General features: G+C 38.1%; 1 protein-coding gene across 12 annotated transcripts in view; it reads right to left on the bottom strand.

Annotated features, from left to right (window-relative positions):
* OXNAD1 (oxidoreductase NAD binding domain containing 1) overlaps nucleotides 1-18,080 on the bottom strand; it is a 60,146-nt gene that overhangs the window by 14,589 nt on the left and 27,477 nt on the right. For 6 of the 12 annotated variants that reach the window (XR_010113930.1, XR_008660513.2, XM_063610783.1 and 3 more), the window contains 4 exons: nucleotides 15,550-15,691; nucleotides 8,675-8,917; nucleotides 7,795-7,903; nucleotides 6,951-7,135 (listed from right to left, as the gene is read on the bottom strand). Coding sequence is in view for 10 of the 12 variants with exons in the window: in XM_063610783.1 (XP_063466853.1) it covers nucleotides 6,981-7,135; nucleotides 7,795-7,903; nucleotides 8,675-8,917; nucleotides 15,550-15,691 (649 nt within the window). In the remaining 2 variants the exon portion in view is untranslated. Of the gene's footprint in view, nucleotides 1-183; nucleotides 702-4,456; nucleotides 7,136-7,794; nucleotides 7,904-8,674; nucleotides 8,918-15,549; nucleotides 15,692-18,080 lie in introns of those variants that run through there. The other 6 variants (XM_063610785.1, XM_055295525.2, XM_055295526.2 and 3 more) reach the window with 3 other exon arrangements.

The raw sequence follows: 18,080 nt of genomic DNA, 5'->3' as shown, positions 1-18,080 counted from the left end.
ATCTTGTTGATTGTTCAATGAAAAAAAGAGAATCACCTTAGAAGAAAGAACAACTAGCAAACTTACCAGTTTCTAGATCCACAAAATGCCTAAGTTAATAACTGTCTAAAACACTTCCTTTTTATGAACCTGGGGAACTATCAATTCAGTCCCTATCTCAGTCAAGTACACCTTAAGCCCCAATGGGCAAATGTCAGTTTTATTTCTTACTAACGGTAATTCCACTATTTCTCTTGAGCCCTGACTCCAGAATTTAATCAGCAGTATAGTCCAAAAGTCCCCTGTATCAAACCAAACTTTTCCCTTGCTTCAGTCCAAGACAATGTCTTCTTATTCTGTCAACCCCAGAGATACAAACAAACAATAGTCATTCCAAGAATCAATAAAATATTTGAAGACAGTTAAGATACTCCTTAGACATCTCTCAGTATAGTCAACCTTGATCTCTAAGGCCCATTTTTCTATCATGAAATTATAGAAAGGTAAAGCTGAAAGGAATTTTAAATTGCATAGTCCTACCTGCAGCGACAGATAAGGAAAGCACGTTTCAGAGAGAGGTGGAATGAGTCACACAGGAAACAAGTTGTAGAATGGGCATGATGTAGGTCTCTTGAAGCCTGGTGTCATGTTCCTCCCACCATCCCACACAGCCAACCAATCTGCCTCATTTGTTGTTTCTTCTCTCTGGGCTCCTATAGTCTCTAAGACAGACAGGCTTAATTGGAGTTTTATTCTATAGAAGTATCAGAAGAAAATATATCCATAAAAGCCGAAGGAAAAGACCAACATATATGATTATATATAACTTTAAAACTGTTATAAGTTACAACAAACAGAATTCAGGAACTGGTAACAGACTGGAAAAAAATATGTATTTGTAATATACATAACGAAGGATTAGCACTCATTCTATTTTTATAAAGGGTTATAAATCAGTAAGATATCAAAATGGATATACAACAGGAATATACCATTCTGAAAACAAGAAATAAGGATGGCTAAAATACCTTAGGAAAAAAAAAATGCTATGGAACAATCAAAATTGTTAAAAAAAAATCACCTTTCATCTAACTGATTAGAGGAAAAAAATAAGTATGAGACTGAGGGTATCTAATGTTGGCCAGAAATGGGCACTTTCATACCCTGTTAGAATATAAACTGATTAGGCATTTTATAGGGTAACTTGGCAATACTAGTCAATTTTTTATTCAGAAATGGCACTTCTAGTAATTCCACAGGATTATGTGCAGAAAAATTATACAAACAGGTTTACTGCAATATTGCTTGTAATAGCCAAAAACTCCAAACAATTTAAATGTCCATCATGGAGATATGGTTAAGTATATTATGGTATATACCAAGAATTTGAAGTGTGTTAAAAGAATGAGATACATAGTTGTATAGGTACACACAGTTGTATATGTATACAAGATTAATATACCATAAAATTTCTAAAAGGATACCCAGCAAGTTTTTTATACAGAGGTTCCTTCTAGGCAAGGGAATAGGACGGGGGAGAAGAGAACTTCAGCATTTTAATCTATATAATTTTATTTAATATTTGTGGTCACATTTATTAGGTAATTAATCAAAAATTATTTAACAATTTTTGGTCATATTTATTAGGTAATTAATTTTTAAAAAGGAAGAGACAAAATCTTGTTATGCTCAAATATAGCAAAATAGGACATGGGGGTGAGCTGGAAGGGGCCAGGTTAGGCTGATGAGCTCCTGCTGGTTTTAAGAATTCAGAACAGACCAGATGAAGATGGCTGCTCAACAACTATAAAAGTTTGGATTTCTGGGCACAAAACACTTTAAAATGCATGCCTGGATTTTATGGCACATTAGGAGGTATCTACATGTCATCACCACACTGCTAGCTTATTGTAATTTAAGAAAGAGTAATATTGAAGACCAGACATCTTACTGTTTAAGATGAGAACAGTATACTTCTTTTGAGTTTTACAATTAAATAAAATGAAATAATGGCTCTCAGGTTAAATTATCAGATCATCTGCAATAACCAGGAATGGAGGAAATTGCTGTTTTCCATTCAGACAGGAAAAAAAAAATAGGAGCGACGAGACATGCCCTTGGATCATTTGACAATCACTGCATGTACACGTGTTTGTGCTGTGAGTCCCATATAACAATACTCCTACCCTCCAGAGCATGGGTGCAGCCAGAGCATGGGTGCAGCCTTTCCCACTCTGCTACCCCTGGGCCCCTAAGATCCATCATTCCAGTGACTCACCCAGTCATCCATTTGCTATAGATTCTCTTTCAAACAGTGATAGGTGCAAAAAAAATTTTCCCCCAGAGCATTTCCACTTTCAATTTTGTCGAAATGTTCTCAATGTGTAACTCAGTTATTTCCAGAAGATACCTTCTATCACTTAGACTTACTTAAAAAAAAAAAAAAAAAAGTTTCCCAAAGTATTTAACTTGCTCCTAAGATAACCTTTGTCTTATACTTTCCTATCTTCAGTGTCTAGCTCAGTGACTGCACATAGCAGATGCTCAATAAATGACAGTTAATACATCATCCTCTAGAAGGTGTCACTTCCCTGAGTCCCACTGAATTACTCTTTCATGGTTTTTCACACAATCAGGCTGTTATTTCACTCCTCTTAAAACAAAAAAAACTGCTTTAGTTAATAGTACTGTACCAACTTAGCTGTACTGTTCATTCCCTAGTTTTGATAAATATACCACAACTACGTTAAACATTTGGGGAAGCTGGATGAAGGATATAGAGGAACCCTGTCTTTGCAACTCTTCTGTAAATCTAAAATTACTTCAAAACAAAAAGTTTAAAAAATAAAACAACCCGATGAGAACAATAAATGTTCTCGACCCCACTTCCCTTTCCAGCTACCATTCCATCTTTTTTCTTCTCTTTAAATTTCTTTAAAACGATTATCTATATTCATTATAATTGATTTCCTCTCAATTGCTCCTAAACCTATTTCACTGTTTTCACCCCCACCATCCGTCTTACCAAGATCACCAACAACCGGACCAGTTGCCAAATCAATGGCCGCTCAATGATCACTCATCAGACCTCATCTTTCCTGTCCTATTAGCAGCATGACACAGCTAGCCAATCCATCCTCTATGAAACACTTTCTTCATGAGGCTTCTTAACACCACACTCATCTCCTTTTCCTCCTACCTGTTTATTAGAGAACTTTTTGCACATGTTAAGAGCCCTGAACCTCATCAACCATCATGATTGAGTGTGAACCACTGACACAGCAGGGGCGACCTAAAACCAACTGAACATCAAAAAATTGACTGTAATGGATGAAAACAATCAAATGTATAAAAAGCCATGAGTTCATAATGATACTTTAAATAATCTCACTGGTCGTCTAAAGGTTGCTAAGGCACCAACTCATAGTATGCTAACTGATAAATAAAAGGAAAGAAATCAAGCATCAATCCTGCCTTTTCTTTACAGACTCATTTCAGCGGAATCAAAGCTGATGAGGGAAAGTTCTATATGGAACAATCACAGACAATATATGCAGGAAGAATAACAGAAATGGATAATTAATCCTTAATGAAAAAATAGCTATCGGCAATGATCAATGGCTGCTAAAACAATTAGGCGAAAGTTTGATGAAGACCACTATGTTGGATGAATCAGGCTGACAAATGCTGAAACCACTGATCCATCTTAGCATTAAAAGTGGGACAGACATTATATGCCTCATGTGATGCCGCCGGAAGCACACCACTTTATAATATAGGCTTGCAAAAAAAAAATCTTGAATCTGAATATAAACAAGTTCTAAATCTAATTACCTGTTTACATGAAATACAGAGGAGGGAGGATCAAGCAACAACCTGATACAATAGGCCAGGTTCAAAATGTGGGAAAGCCTACAGAACAAATAAGTCAGTTTCTTTAACAAATGAATCATGGGGGAAAAAAAAGTGTCCATGTATATGTGTAGGGGGTGTAAGGAGTGTGCCATTAATTAAAATAAACTTAAAAGACATTAACCTAATGCAATATTCGGACTTTTGAGGCCATGAGGAAACAACACAGAAGGGTCTTAGAGGATATTAAGGAGTCATTGTCACTTGTGTTAGGTATGATAATGACATTGTGGTTGTGCTGAGGTGATGTATCTGTTAGAAATATATACTGAAGAATTTAGAAGTGACACGATACAATTGCTAGGCTTTGCTTGAAAACACACCAGCAAGAAGAACACCCCCACAAAGAAGCTGAGGGCTGACAAAAACAGAATGCTGCTAGTCATGGAAGCTGGGTGATGGATGCACGAGAAGTCATTTTACTATCCCTACTTTGTTGTATGTTTGAAAAAATATAAATCTGAGAAAGATACAAAGAAGAGACTAACCTAGTCTCTTGAGTAGGCTGTGAAAGGGTCTCATGTCAAAAGAAGAAACATTTTTTCAAACTCATAGAGCCAGAGGATCCTTAAGAAGTCACTTTAATCCAGCACATCAACTCTGAGCATATAACAAATATTTATGAAATACCTATTTTGTGCCTGGCACAGCAATAAACAAGACAGATGCACACCCACATGAAGGTTTCAAGTTAGACCACATCTAAGGCATCCAGCCTCTTGAAATCCTTTCTGAATAGGACAAGGAATAGCAAATTAATAATGACAACACACTCATGCAGTGTTCTGCTAAGCACTTTACATGTATGATCACCTTCAATCCCCATAATAGCCCTATCAGGTAGGTAGGTAGGCAGCAGTATCATCTCCCTTTTACATGTAGTTGTAAGTGTGTAATTTTAAATGAGGCATAGAGCAGTTAAGTGACTTGCTCAAGGTCATCTACCTAGTAAGTAGTATAGGTGAGATTTGGACCCAGGCAATCTGGCTCAAGGGCTTTCGAGCCTATACTCTGAGCCACCGCACTATGAATTCCAAGCCACTCTGGCTGGAGTTAGCTCAATTTAAGTACCAAAAAGATCTGGACAGGTCTGGCAGGCAAGAGCAAGAGGACATTCTCGCTAGACCAGAAAGTGCTCTTCAGCACTTAGCACCAGAATAATGGCACTGAAAGGATGAACACTCCAAAGGCGATGACCTGGCCCATCTCAGCAATTCTGCCAATACTGAGTCAGCAACAGGGTGGCAGGCAAAGCTGGAATCTCCAGGACAGGTGACCCTTGCTCTCTGACAGTAGCAGGCACACAGCCAGCCATGGTGCTGGCTAAACAGAGACAGTGGGCGACACCTTCCTATCTTCCCATCCCCTGCTGCACTGGAGATGCTCACTTTGCACCTCCACTCCTGATGCAGAGAGGCCTGGGTTAGGTACTTTCGCCATACCTTTAGGTGTCCTCCCCCGCAGACTGCCTTCACCAGTTGGTAGAAGTGCCCCTTGATAATCCCACATCCTTGCATCTCATCATGCTCCTATGCCCTCAGCCTGGGCACTTTGGGGCCAATTGATAAGTCAGGGCTCCTTGTAGTGATCCAGAGCTTCACATATTCCCTTCACCTCTGAGGTACTGATGACCATTTCCTTGAATGGATTATGATATTCCCATCAGGTCAATAGCTCCTCCCTTCCTCCCCAAATTCAAATCTGGGATCAAAATAGTTGACAAATGATCTCTGCTTAAAACTTGACAAAACTCAAAACTGGGCAGAAGCTAGAGTCACCTTCAGGTCCCATGAATCATATGTGTTCAAGCCCACAAGTCCCTGGGAGGCCTGCGACAACAAAGATAAGAAAGGGTAACCTGTCTTCTCTCATCCGCTCCAGAACAGAATCTCAACTGGAGCTCCTAGGTCTCCAGCACTCATCTGTCCTTCTTCCCAGGCTCCCTTCACCCACCTGTGATCTCTATGCAGGCAACCTTGGGCCCAGGACTACTTGTCATAAAAGGAATGGCCTGGCCTCAGTCAGGACTTCTTTTGGATTTTTAAAAATCGAAACAAAGAACTACAATCTGCTTTCTAGCAGTTTCATCAGAGCAGCTTTGGGATGAGGCTCCACCATCCTTTCTATCCACTCTAGGGAATTGCCTCCCAATCTCAGACTTAGCAAGGAGTTAAAACATTAGTTGCTTTCTTTCATTCATTCAACAACTATATGTTAAGGAGCTGCTGGTGCCAAGAACAACTCTGGCAAATGAGTGAAATAAAAAGTAGAAAAGCAGGATTTAGAAACAGCTCTCTACCCCCTAATCAATGCTAAGCACATTTCCATAGCCAGCCAGCCCAGGCACTGAAGGCAGATTCAACATGGAACACATCACCAATGCCTTTGTCCCAAGCAAGAAGCTGCCTCCTACAGCGTTAAGGCAGACAGCCAAGACACAGAAAGGGTTTCATTTGAGAAGAAACTAACAATTAGTCAGGATACACACTTAGGATATTCATTAACAAGAAAGCAAATATGCTGGATATTTAACTCCCTAAAGCAGTTTTCCTAACAATTTTCCATGTCCAAACTTAACTTTGATGGACCAAATAAGACTGTAGGGCATGGTACAGTAAACAAAGGCATTAAATAAAAAGAATTTTCAAAGTAAAATTATTAAGATTGTATTTAAATTATAATTTCATTAAACATAAGATATATAGATGGCTGTCAATTTAAAGCTAGCCCACATTTTATACTCAAAAATCACATTTTCCTATGATTAGACATATGTATATATCTTTTTTTTGCCTAAAGACAAAAGAAAAATCTACATTGACCCATCATGGTACATCATGAGACAATTAAATCGTTGTTAATAAAAGAAAATCAGTATAGTAAAAAATAGTTTAATCACTGAGGTCTTTGCAAAAAGTTTATCATTTAAGTCTGCCAGCTGGCTTTTATTATCCAGCTGGTCACTAAGTTTATAGCCTTAAAAAATAAGACAACTCCAGTAGAGATAAAAAAAATTAATCATGCCACAAAGGACAGGAGCTTTCCTGAGTAGATCTCACCTCTTTATTTTTTCTGTCTTTGTCTGCCTCCTACCACCACTTCTCAAAGCAAATGTGTTCTTTGGGTACATGGTTGTTTTCCAGTTGCTTGGAGAAAAAGTCTGTCATTGGAGGTGGGCCACAAATATAGAACAAAGTCTCTTTTGAAATATGATCTCTTATCTCCTTCTCTGTTATTCTTCCTTCTACCAAAAACCAGAATAAACACCAAATTAAGCCAGACAAGGTTGTATCAGCAAATGAGGAAGGACTAACCACAATTCAGATACAGTGTTTATTTGCAAGTTCAGTGAGTCTAGTCTTCTTAAGCCATTCACAGTATGGCTCCTATTGGCATCTGGGCCCAGACCCAAGCAGAGTGCATCTCCAGGCTTCCTAAACCTAAGCAAGCAAAGTGGGAAGCTCATCGTAATGCACTCTGCAGAAAGGGCCAGCTAGCTTACTGGTCTTTGATGCAGATACAAATTGCCTTCAGCAAAGGAAGTAAATGTTTTATAAAAATCCTTTCAGAGGAAATTATGAGTTGTTTAAATGACCATTAATGGCAAATGGAATCAATTCAGCCAAATCTGGAATATAAATTATTTGTATGTATACTACAGTGATGATGCAAAGGCCTCTTAAAAAGTGTGAAAAGTACACTTTTAACACAGGCAATAGGAAACTCATATATAATGAGTAAATCCAACTAAATATCTATTTTTCCATGAGGAATCATCCCAATTCCCCAGATAGTGACATTCCCAGCCAGCAACTTCCAACAACAAAGCATCTGCGCTCAACCAACTGATGCGTCCATCAAATAACTGCATGGAGATAGTCAAAATATCTTTAGGGGACTCACCCGTGATGTATGGCTTGAGTTCTGCATTGATTTGTGTAGTCTGTTTCGTAACATGCAAACTGCATGCAATCTTCTCAGGAAACTCATTTACTAAATCAAGGATATTTTTCTGGAATGTCAAACATATTTGGTCACACTACAATTTTAAAAAATCAAAACAGATGTGCACAACCATGGACACTGAACCTCAACTCCCATTCTGCACACGTCTGCCGCTCTTGCTCTCTACTTAGAGAGATATTGTTTGCAGCCTAGCAGGCCAGAGCATTCAGACTACAGAGGGCTATTTGGCTTTAATTGAAATCTGAATATGCTAACAAGCATATTACCAACTCTCCGGGAGTTTTTTCTTTTTCCTTTTTCTCAAGCATTGGCAATTAAGCAGCAGTTTCACTGACCACAGTTGTGTCTTTTAACTGTTTCTGTTCTTTTGTTCATTCCTGCAGCTGCAAAGCAATCCCCAGTGAAAGCTTTCTTCATCAAATGCACTTAGTTTAAACAGATGCAACTGACGGGGGTTTCATTTACCCAGCTGAGTCCAAACTGTCTAAGTCTTACCTACTCCTGTGATACACTAGTCCACTGTAGGTCTCTTGACTGGAATCTCGGGACCCTTGTGACTTTTCTGTTCATCTAACCTCCAGATTCCATCCCACCAAAACCTATCCTTTCCTGTCACTTAACTGGTAGCCTCTTCGACACTAGCAGTTTTACTTGTCTTGGGTAAGGTGTGTTGGTTAGTTCTCATTTGAGCATGATTAAACCTTGCCAAGCCTTTTGTTTGAACCTTTGCAGAGAAAACAAAACCTAGAGAAAAAACTTTCATGAACAATTAATACCACTACACAAGTTTGCTTACAGCAAGCTATACCTCCTTTACCTTAAACAGGAGTTCGCTGGTATTTTTTGCACTGTAGAATAGTTTTATTGTTCCTATCTCATATCCATTTCTTTTGTTTGCCTGCTCTCTGAGGAGATCTGCTGCGTGCCGCAGGATGGAAAGCAGAGGGTTAATTCCGACTCCTCCTGCAATCAACACGAGGTTTCTAGACGCATCCGCAGGCTGAGGGTCAAAGAAGAACTCTCCACCCACTCTCACAGCCACTTCAGAGTCAAGTGTACACTAAGGCAGGAAAGAAAAGACCTTTTAGTCTTTTGTAGCACAGGTCTTAAGCCAAATGTTCTACTTTAATAAAACTGGGTCTATCTCCTGTATTATCAGTATTTAGGACTATTTTTATAGCTTGCTCCCAATTTTCCCGATGCCCTGTGAATTGATTCCACTTGCTCATTTTATAGGTCATAGGCTAATCCACCTTCGTAATCCATAATGAACAGCCTTTCCAATACTGAGAAAAGGAGATGTGCTTCAGTGATTTCACCATTTGTTAACTTCTTAGGCGATGAACTGGACTGAGGAAAGAGGCAATGGACTCAAAGGCAGGGGACAGCTCTGAAGTATGGGTCTCCTTTATCTGAGTTGTGTTCCTGTGTTCTAACCAAAGCTGAGAGAAACAGGATGTGGCAAATGTCACTAGACTGCCTGCCCTGGGTTCATCAAGGCTGAAAAGTGTAAGTACTGGTGCTCCATCTTGATCTTCAGTAAGGCACAGCCAGACCAGCTCTACAGGCTTAGACCAGCCCTGTAGTACTGTTCAGTGCTGTTCCTGTCTCCCTAGAGAAACAAGAACAGGCAGCCAGAGGCTTCATACTAGGGAGTATCACATAGACCTATCTAGATAAAGCACCTATTTGGTGAGGTCACTTATGCCTGTAATACCATCAGAGTTGAATGTACTGTTTTTCTCAGTGGGGGTGCTACTGCTTCTGATGAAGGTGTTTGGGAAACTTGTGATTACATTTTTTATTGTCACAATGATTTGGGGAATCCAACTGGCATTTAAAGGGCAGGGCCAGAGATGCTAGAGATCCTACAAAATTCGTGTTTTCCCAGAGCTGGCTCCTACTAAGCTGGTGGTCAAATCTACAGGAATTTTGTAAGAAAGTTCCTACTGGTAGTTTGAAATCAGCCGTTGTAGGAGTACTTACAGCACAGAAATCAGCAAATGATACAACTCAGATAAATTCAGATAGCTGGTTTGCCAGCACACCATTATCTACAATGCACAAGACTGTCCCGCACAGTGATTTGTGAATGGCCCAAAAGACGTTCTTGTAGATGAAAACTGGTTTATAATGATCTGAGACTAGACCCTAGCTCATTTTACAAATAAACTCAGTAGCCACAACGTAGATTACACTTTGTTGTGTTCAGAACTTGACCAAGCATGTTCACTGTTCTGGAAAACCACATTCCGGTTAGTGACATGTGTCACCCACACAACACATCTTTATCATCTGCATCTGTAGACAGTGTATTCATGGTGATTCTATGTTTAGGAATAGTCATCTGATTACTTCATTCTATCTTCCAGTTAGATCTGCCTAACCATTTATATTTTAAAATACATATTCTTTGATTATGGATCACTTTCTTTTATTTCTCCTTTGTATTACAGTTAGAATTATGTTATTCAAAAAAAAAATCTATGGGTACATTACATTAACTATGACTTTCATTTCAGGACAGTTCTAGAAAGGGGCATTGGATCTGACCAAGTTGGTAATCCCTTGTTTGGGAAAAAACCACTGATCTTGGAGTCAAATGAATTTTAATCATGGCCCCTGTGAAATCCAGCAAGTCCCTTAAATTCTGAGCCTCATCTGCCACCCCTGGAAAATGGGTACCAGCACCTGCACTGCCCACCTCACAGGGTTGGTGTGAACATGAACTGACTCACAGTGGGTGGAACTCCAGAGTATCTGGCTCTACATAAGAAGGAATTTTGGTCATTGCAGCTGTCACAAAAGAAAAAGTGCTGGCAATACCAGCTTCCTTCTTCCCTGTCACTAAAAAACAGAGTCTAGGAATAAAGAAACTTGTATTAAGAGCATAGGTTTCTCCCATTACACGTTCCTGGCATAAATCAACTAAATGAATGCCCTCCTAAGAAGTAATAACACATCGCATGTTTTTTGAGAACCAAACCCTTAGCATTCACACCTTGGCACCTTGCATGTCAGGTGAGCAGTAGGTACTTCTGGATATGAATTTAATTTGGTCTCTGCAAGTTAAAGATGAGTTAAATTTAGAGAATATCTAAGAAAAATGAAAATTATTTGAATTCACAAAAACATGTCTTTTTTGGTAAAGAACTGTTAAATGAATGGATACTCTTTCAGAGGAAAAAATGTCTGAACCTAACTATTTTAAATATGTGGGAGATTTTTACATGAATGGTGATAAGTGGGTTTTCATTTTTGACAAAAGAAATTAGCAGCAAGGGAGCATTCAGTTAGGAATAACTGAAATCTAGGAATTGCTACAGTGGCTACCAAAGTGCTTTAAAATATTCTTTCCTTTCGAGTCTCAAAAACAGAATTTAAGATACAAAAGGCTCTGCCTAATGATGACAATGAATTTCATCTCCTGTATCCTCCTTCCCTCCCTCTCTTGCTTGCCTGTGCAGTTCTCTCTTTATCTATAAGAATCAGAGTGAAAGAGACTGAAATAATTTTCTCCAATGGCCATCTTTGGCATGCTTAGTAATGACAACAAAGAAAGCCTCTAGGTTATTGTTTTTAGAAACCACAGTATTTTCAACTCTAGAGTTGGCAAGAAAATGTGCCCCAGGGAAAGATAATACTCAAGAAGCCTGTCTTATCCTTGACGACAAAATAATCTTCGGTAGGTCTGTCTTCTGATTTGGTAGCATCCGGGAAGAATTAAAAGCCATCTTTGTCTTTTTGTTGATCAATAAAAACTGCGAGGGTAACATGAACACAAGACTCAAAGTACTGTACACTGTAATATGTAAGTGAATAAAAGGACATTACCTTCAATTACACAGCAATGTATCTAACTTTGGTATAGATTTTCTACTTGTGAAATAAACAACCTTTCTACAGCAACTGGAGCTGAGCACACAATAGCTGTCTAGAACCCTTTACCCTGCCAAGAGCTTGAGCCAAAGCAGATAAAATAAAGGAAGACGTTTATGGCACTTTATTCCATGTCTCAACGGTGCAGCCTGCTGCCACCCAGACACTCACGTGCCTCCACTGTCCACTCAAATGGCTTAATAAGACAAATCCTCAGGAGGAAAATAGCCACCTGAAAATGGTTCCAAGAAAAATCTGACTTCATAAAGGCTGTTTGCAACTCCCACTGGGCAGAGTAGAGCAGGTACTACAATTAGGATGTGCATTCAGGCAATAACACTTTGAGATTTTCTACAGCCTGCAAGAATAAGTTCCTTCATTGAAATGCCAATGAGGCATGAAACCAAGCAGGAAGCTGTGGACCGAGACCAGGTCAGGTCACGTGAGAAGCTAAGGCTAACAGGGAGGATGGGGGAGATGTTCATGGCAGTAGGAACTGGGATGGCTACCCTTATTTCAACTCTGAGCAAGGGGCATGCGGACACTTCATTGCTCTCACCCCAGCAGCATATTTTAGCACCTCTAGGAGCAATCTAGAGCCAGTAATGAGTAGAAAATCCACAGAGACTCCAAAAAGCAATGAGGCAGCTGAGGCCACACTGACGGAGAGACTCAGAAGGTTGCAGGGTAAAAATGTGACAGGATACATTTACAATGGAAATGCCTACACAGGCAACTGAGGGTTATCCTGGACAGACACAACTTGATGTGTAAACCACAAGAATATATTGTGTTGCTCCTGTACATTTTTAAAAACTTATTTTAAAAATTTCCTTAATACAAATCTTTTTCTTTTGGTATACGGTTCTATGAATTTTAACACACATATAGATCTGGGTAACAAGCCTCAAAATCAAAACATGTATTAGTTCCATCACCCCCTGAAAATATTCCCCTGTGCTATCGATCCCACCTTTACAGTCATCTCAACCCCAGTCAGCCACTGATTTGTTTCCCATCATTGTATCTTTGTCTTCCAGAATGTGACAAAAATGGGATTTTACAGTATGTAACCTTTTGGAACTGCCTCCTTGCACTCAACCGAATGCCTCTGAGATTCACCCACATTGCTGCATGCATCAATAATTCATCTCTTTAATAGTCCCTTGTATGAATATATCACAAGTTATCCATTCACCTGCTGAGGGACATTTGGGTTGTTTCTAAAAGTTTTTAATAATTATGAATAGAACTGCTATAAATATTCATGTTATGCTTTTATATAAACATAGCCTTCATTTCTCTAAGACACTCAGAAGTGGTATTGCTGGGTCACATGTTAAGTGTATGTTTATACAAAATTGCTAAAATGATTTCCAGATTGGCTGTACTATTTTGCATTCCTACTAGCAATATAAGCAATATACGAGAGTTCCAGTTGCTCCACATCCTTGCCAACGCTTGGTATTGTCAGTATTTTTAATTTTAGACATTAGACTAGATCTGTGGTGGCATCCCACCACATATGGTTTTAATTTACATTTCCCTCAGGGTTAACGATGTTTGAACACCTTTCATTGCTTATTTGCCATCCTCATATCCTTTTTTACTGAAGTGTCTGTTCAATTCTTTGTCCATTTAAAAAAATCATGTTGCTTGTTTTCTTTTTGTTGACTTTTGAGATTTCTTTATATATTCTAGATTCAAGCCCTTTGTTAGATATCTGATTTGTAAATATTTTCTCCCAGTCTGTAGCTTGTTTTTAAATTGTGTTAAATGCCTTTTGTAGAAAAAGTTTTAATTTTGACCATGTCCTACCATCAACCTTTTTTTTGATGGATCTTGCTTTTAGTATTATGTTTAAGAATTTTACCTACTCTCAAGTTCCAAATATCTCCTGTTTTCTTCTAGAACTTTTGTAGTACCATGTTTTACATTTAGATCTACAACCCATTTTGAGTTAATTCTGAATATAAAGTATGAGGTTTAGGTTTAGGTTGAAGGTTTTTGGTTTTTCATTTTTTTGTTTTTTGCATCTAGATGCAAAATTGTTCCAGAACTATTTGTTGAAAAGTTTATCCTTTTGCCATTCAACTTTTCCATTGAATCTAGCACCTTTGTCAACAATAAAGTGACCATATATGTCAGTCTATTTCTGAACTCTTCATTCTGTTACATTATTTGATGTGTCTCTCTCCTTTCACCAATACCATACTGTTTTGAATGCTGTAGCTTTATCTTAGTCTTAAATTTGATTAATGTGATTCTTCTCACTTTATTCTTCTTTTTCAAAATTGTTTTAGCTATCCTAGGTCCTTTTTTGTTCCATATAAATTTTAAAATCACTTTGTCCATATCTATAAAAAATCCTGTTGAGGTTTTATTGTTATGTTAAATCTATAAATCAATTTAAGGAGAACTGACTTCTTTACTATGTTGAGTTTTCCAATCTATGAACACAGTACATCTCTCTATTTACTCATGTCTTCTTTGATTTCTTTCATGGGATTGAAATGAACTGTGCTTTTTTTTGGACTATTTGCAAGAGGGTCCTACATTGGGGGATGGGCCAGACAGTATCCTAAGCTAGCTGGTTTTCACAACATAAAAGCTCTCTTCAGCTACTACAGGACAATTTAGTTCCTACAAACATGGTTTTCCTGTGTGATTCTTTGCAGCCTTCTCTCCTAACTGAACCTTGCTCCGTTCGGGCCTTCTACAGCCACAAAACTCAATGGTGTTTCCATACCCTCTTTTGCAAGCAAGAGCTGTTAAGTCTCACCCCACTCCCTCGTGTATTTTTGTTGGTGCTCTATATAATTTGCTACTCTTGGCCTCTCTCCTCTACTTATTTCCATGTGGCTCCTACAGAAACCCAAAAATTCTCTGCAACCTTTAAAAATATACTACAGTGTGTTTCCAAGTTTTGCTGAAAATAGAGGTTTTGTTTTCTTTTTCCTTTGTTGATTTTCAATGATTTCCAGGAAACAGGAAAATGCTGTTTTTGAAGCCATATTTGTACTGGTATGTGTTTTTGGTAAAGAAGGTAAGAAAATGCCTGGGATGGGATGGAGGTTGTTGGTAAATATAGAAGACACTCTTGTAATGAAGAGGAAGTGAAAGGAAAAGGAAAAGGATAGAAAAAGCAGTAAGTGAAAAGGATAGAAGGGTCAAAAACTAAGACAATGAGTAACTGATCTGTTCTGAGCTCATTCTTTGTTATCAGAGTTCTAGTAGGTAATGACAGGCAGCTTCTGTTGGATTGTGTTGAGCCCTGTGGTGAAATAAGAGTTATTAACAGCAGTCAAATTGGATTCTCTCTCAGAATCCCAAGTGAAGAGCTTTCCAGACACTGAAATGGAGAGGCAATGGCACCGTGGATTTAGCTGTGCTCACCTCTGGGAAGAAGCAGTACTATGTAATCAGATAGTTTCCCCTCCAAAGTGACAGAATAATAATTTAATTCCCTTTATTTAGGATGGTTAGGACAAAATAATCTGATTTATAGATTTACCATTTACATGACACAGAGAGCCAACTTTTTAGAACTTGTCTAAAATATAAAATATTTTAATTCTAAAGCAGTATTCAACTGAATACCGTTTGGTGACCCAGAAAATACTTCCAGATTCCCAAAGTCTCTGACTCATACTTAATGCATCAAAGTTTCTTTGACCTGTCTTAGAAGCTCTTTGTGGGCATGTACCTTTTACTCAAGCCCAGGTTTCTTATGTGAATCAAATGAGCTTAACACAAATTTTGTGGGTGGCAGAGATTCCCAGATCATTGCGTTTAAACAGGCAGTTTGCTTACCGTATTGTGAACCCAGAGGGCAGGAGGGTGGTTCGTATATTTCACTGCCAATTCTATCACTCTCTCTTGTTCTAGCAGTCTGGGACTGGAGCATATTGAAAACCCACCAACCACAGAGACTCCTGGAATAAAGAAATCAACCCTAAAAAGAAAGCCAAATAAATGATTATTGTTGAAGCAATTTTAAAAACTGGTAAATTAAACAAAATTGACAAACCTTTGCAAGACTATGAAAAAAAATTACTAAAATCAAGAATAAAAGAGGAGATATCATCATAAAGCTTACAGAAATAAAAAGAATTATAAAGGAATTCCATGAACAACTATATGCCAAAAAATTAGCTAACTTACATGAAATGCACACATTCCTAAAATGACATAAACTACCAAATCTGACTCAAGAAGAAAGAAAATCTGAGCAGACCCATAACAAGTTAAAGGATTGAGTTAATAATTTTAAAACTTCCCACAAAGAAAAGCTCAGGCCCATGCCAGGTGCAGTGGCTCACGCCTGTAATCCTAGCACTTTGGGAGGCCAAGGCAGGTGGATCCCCTGAGGTCAGGAGTTCGAGACCAACCTGACCAACATGGTGAAACCCTGTCTCCACTAAAAAAAAAAAAAAAAATACAAAATATTAGCCAGGCATAGGGGCACATGCCTGTAATCCCAGCTACTTGGGAAGCTGAGGCAGGAGAATCACTTGAACCTGGGAGGCGGAAGTTGCAGTGAGCCAAGATTGCACCATTGCACTCCAGCCTGGGCAACAAGAGCAAGGAAAAAAAAAAAAAAAGGCTCAGGTCCAGATGGCATCCTGTTAAGTTCTATCAGACATTTAAGAATTAATACGAATCCTTCAAAATATATTCCAAAAACAGAAGAGAACACTTCCTGACTCATTTTATGAGGCCAGTATTACCCTCATACCAAAGCCAGACAAAGACATTGAAAGAAAACTACAGACCAGTATCCCTTCTGAATTCAGGTACAAAAATTCCAGGAATACAAGGTTGGTTTAACATCTGAAAATAAATAAATGTAATACACCACTCAGTAGAATAAATGACAAAACCCACATGATCATCTCAATAGTCAAGAAAAGACATTTGACAAAATCCAACACTTTTTCATAACAAAAATACTCAACAAATTAGGAATAATTGGGAACTTTCTCAACCTGATAAAAGGCACCTACAAAAGATCCATAGCTAACATCCTACTTAATGGTGAAATGCTGAAAGTTTCCCCCCAAGAGAAACAAGATTAGGATGTCTACTTTCACCACCCCAACTCAACATTGTACTAGAGGTTCTAGCCAAAGTGAGTAAACAAGAAAACGAAATAAAACATATTCAGAACAACTAACATCCTACTTAATGGTGAAAGGCTGAATGTTTCCCCTCTAAGAGAAACAAGATAAGGATGTCTACTTTTACCACTCCAACTCAACATTGTACTAGAGGTTCTAGCCAAAGTAAGTAAACAAGAAAATGAAATAAAAGGCATTCAGATTGCAGAGGTGGAAGCTGTAGATGGTATGCTGTCATATATAGAAAATACTAATGTATTAATGTATTCACTAAAAAGATATTAGAACTAATAAATTCAAATAAGTTTGCAGGATACAAGATCAACAGACAAAAATCAACTGTATCTCTATACACTAGCAATGAACAATCCAAATGTGAAATTTAGAAAACCAATTACACTTAAAATAGCATAAAAAAGAATAAAATAATTAGGAATAAATTTAACAAAATAAGTGTAAGACTTACACAGTAAAAACTACAAAACACCATTGGAAAAAAATTAAAGATCTAAGTAAATGGAAGCATAGCCCATGTTCATGGCATGGAAGACTTAAATATTGCTAAGATGGCAATACTCCTCAAATTGATCCACAGATTCAATGCAGTACTTACTAAAACCCCAGGTGTTTTCATTGTAGAAATTGACAAGTTGATCATAAAATTCATATGGAAATTTGAGGAACCCATAATCATCAAAACAATCTTGAAAAAGAAGGTTACATTTGTAGGACTCACATGTCCTGAATTTCAAAAGTTACTACAAAGCTACAGTAATGAAAATGCTGTTGTACTGACATAAGGACAGACATGTAGATCAATGGAAAAGAACGGAATGTCCAGAAATAAAGCCTTAAATTCATGGTGAATTGATTTTAGACAAGGGTGCCAAGGCAATTTAATGGCAAAAGAACAGTCTACTCAACAGTGGCACTGGGAGAACTGAATAACCACATACAAAGAATGAATTTGGACCTCTATTTCACAATATATACAAAAATTAAGTCAAAACAGAGCAGAAACTTACATGTAAAAGCTAAAATTATAAACTCTTAGAAGAAAACACAGGAGTAAGACTTCATGGCAATGGCTTAAAGGGTTGGAAAAAAATAGAGAAAACAGATTTCATCAAAATTTAAAACTCTGTGCTACAAATGTTATCATCAAGAAAGTCAGGGCTGGGCACAGTGGCTCACGCCTATACAAATCCCAGCACTTTGGGAGGC

This window comes from Symphalangus syndactylus, chromosome 10, assembly GCF_028878055.3.
Source record: "Symphalangus syndactylus isolate Jambi chromosome 10, NHGRI_mSymSyn1-v2.1_pri, whole genome shotgun sequence".
NCBI classification, from domain to species: domain Eukaryota; kingdom Metazoa; phylum Chordata; class Mammalia; order Primates; family Hylobatidae; genus Symphalangus; species Symphalangus syndactylus.
Note: the sequence above shows the minus strand (reverse complement) of the source record. Positions and strands in the feature narration are given on the sequence as shown.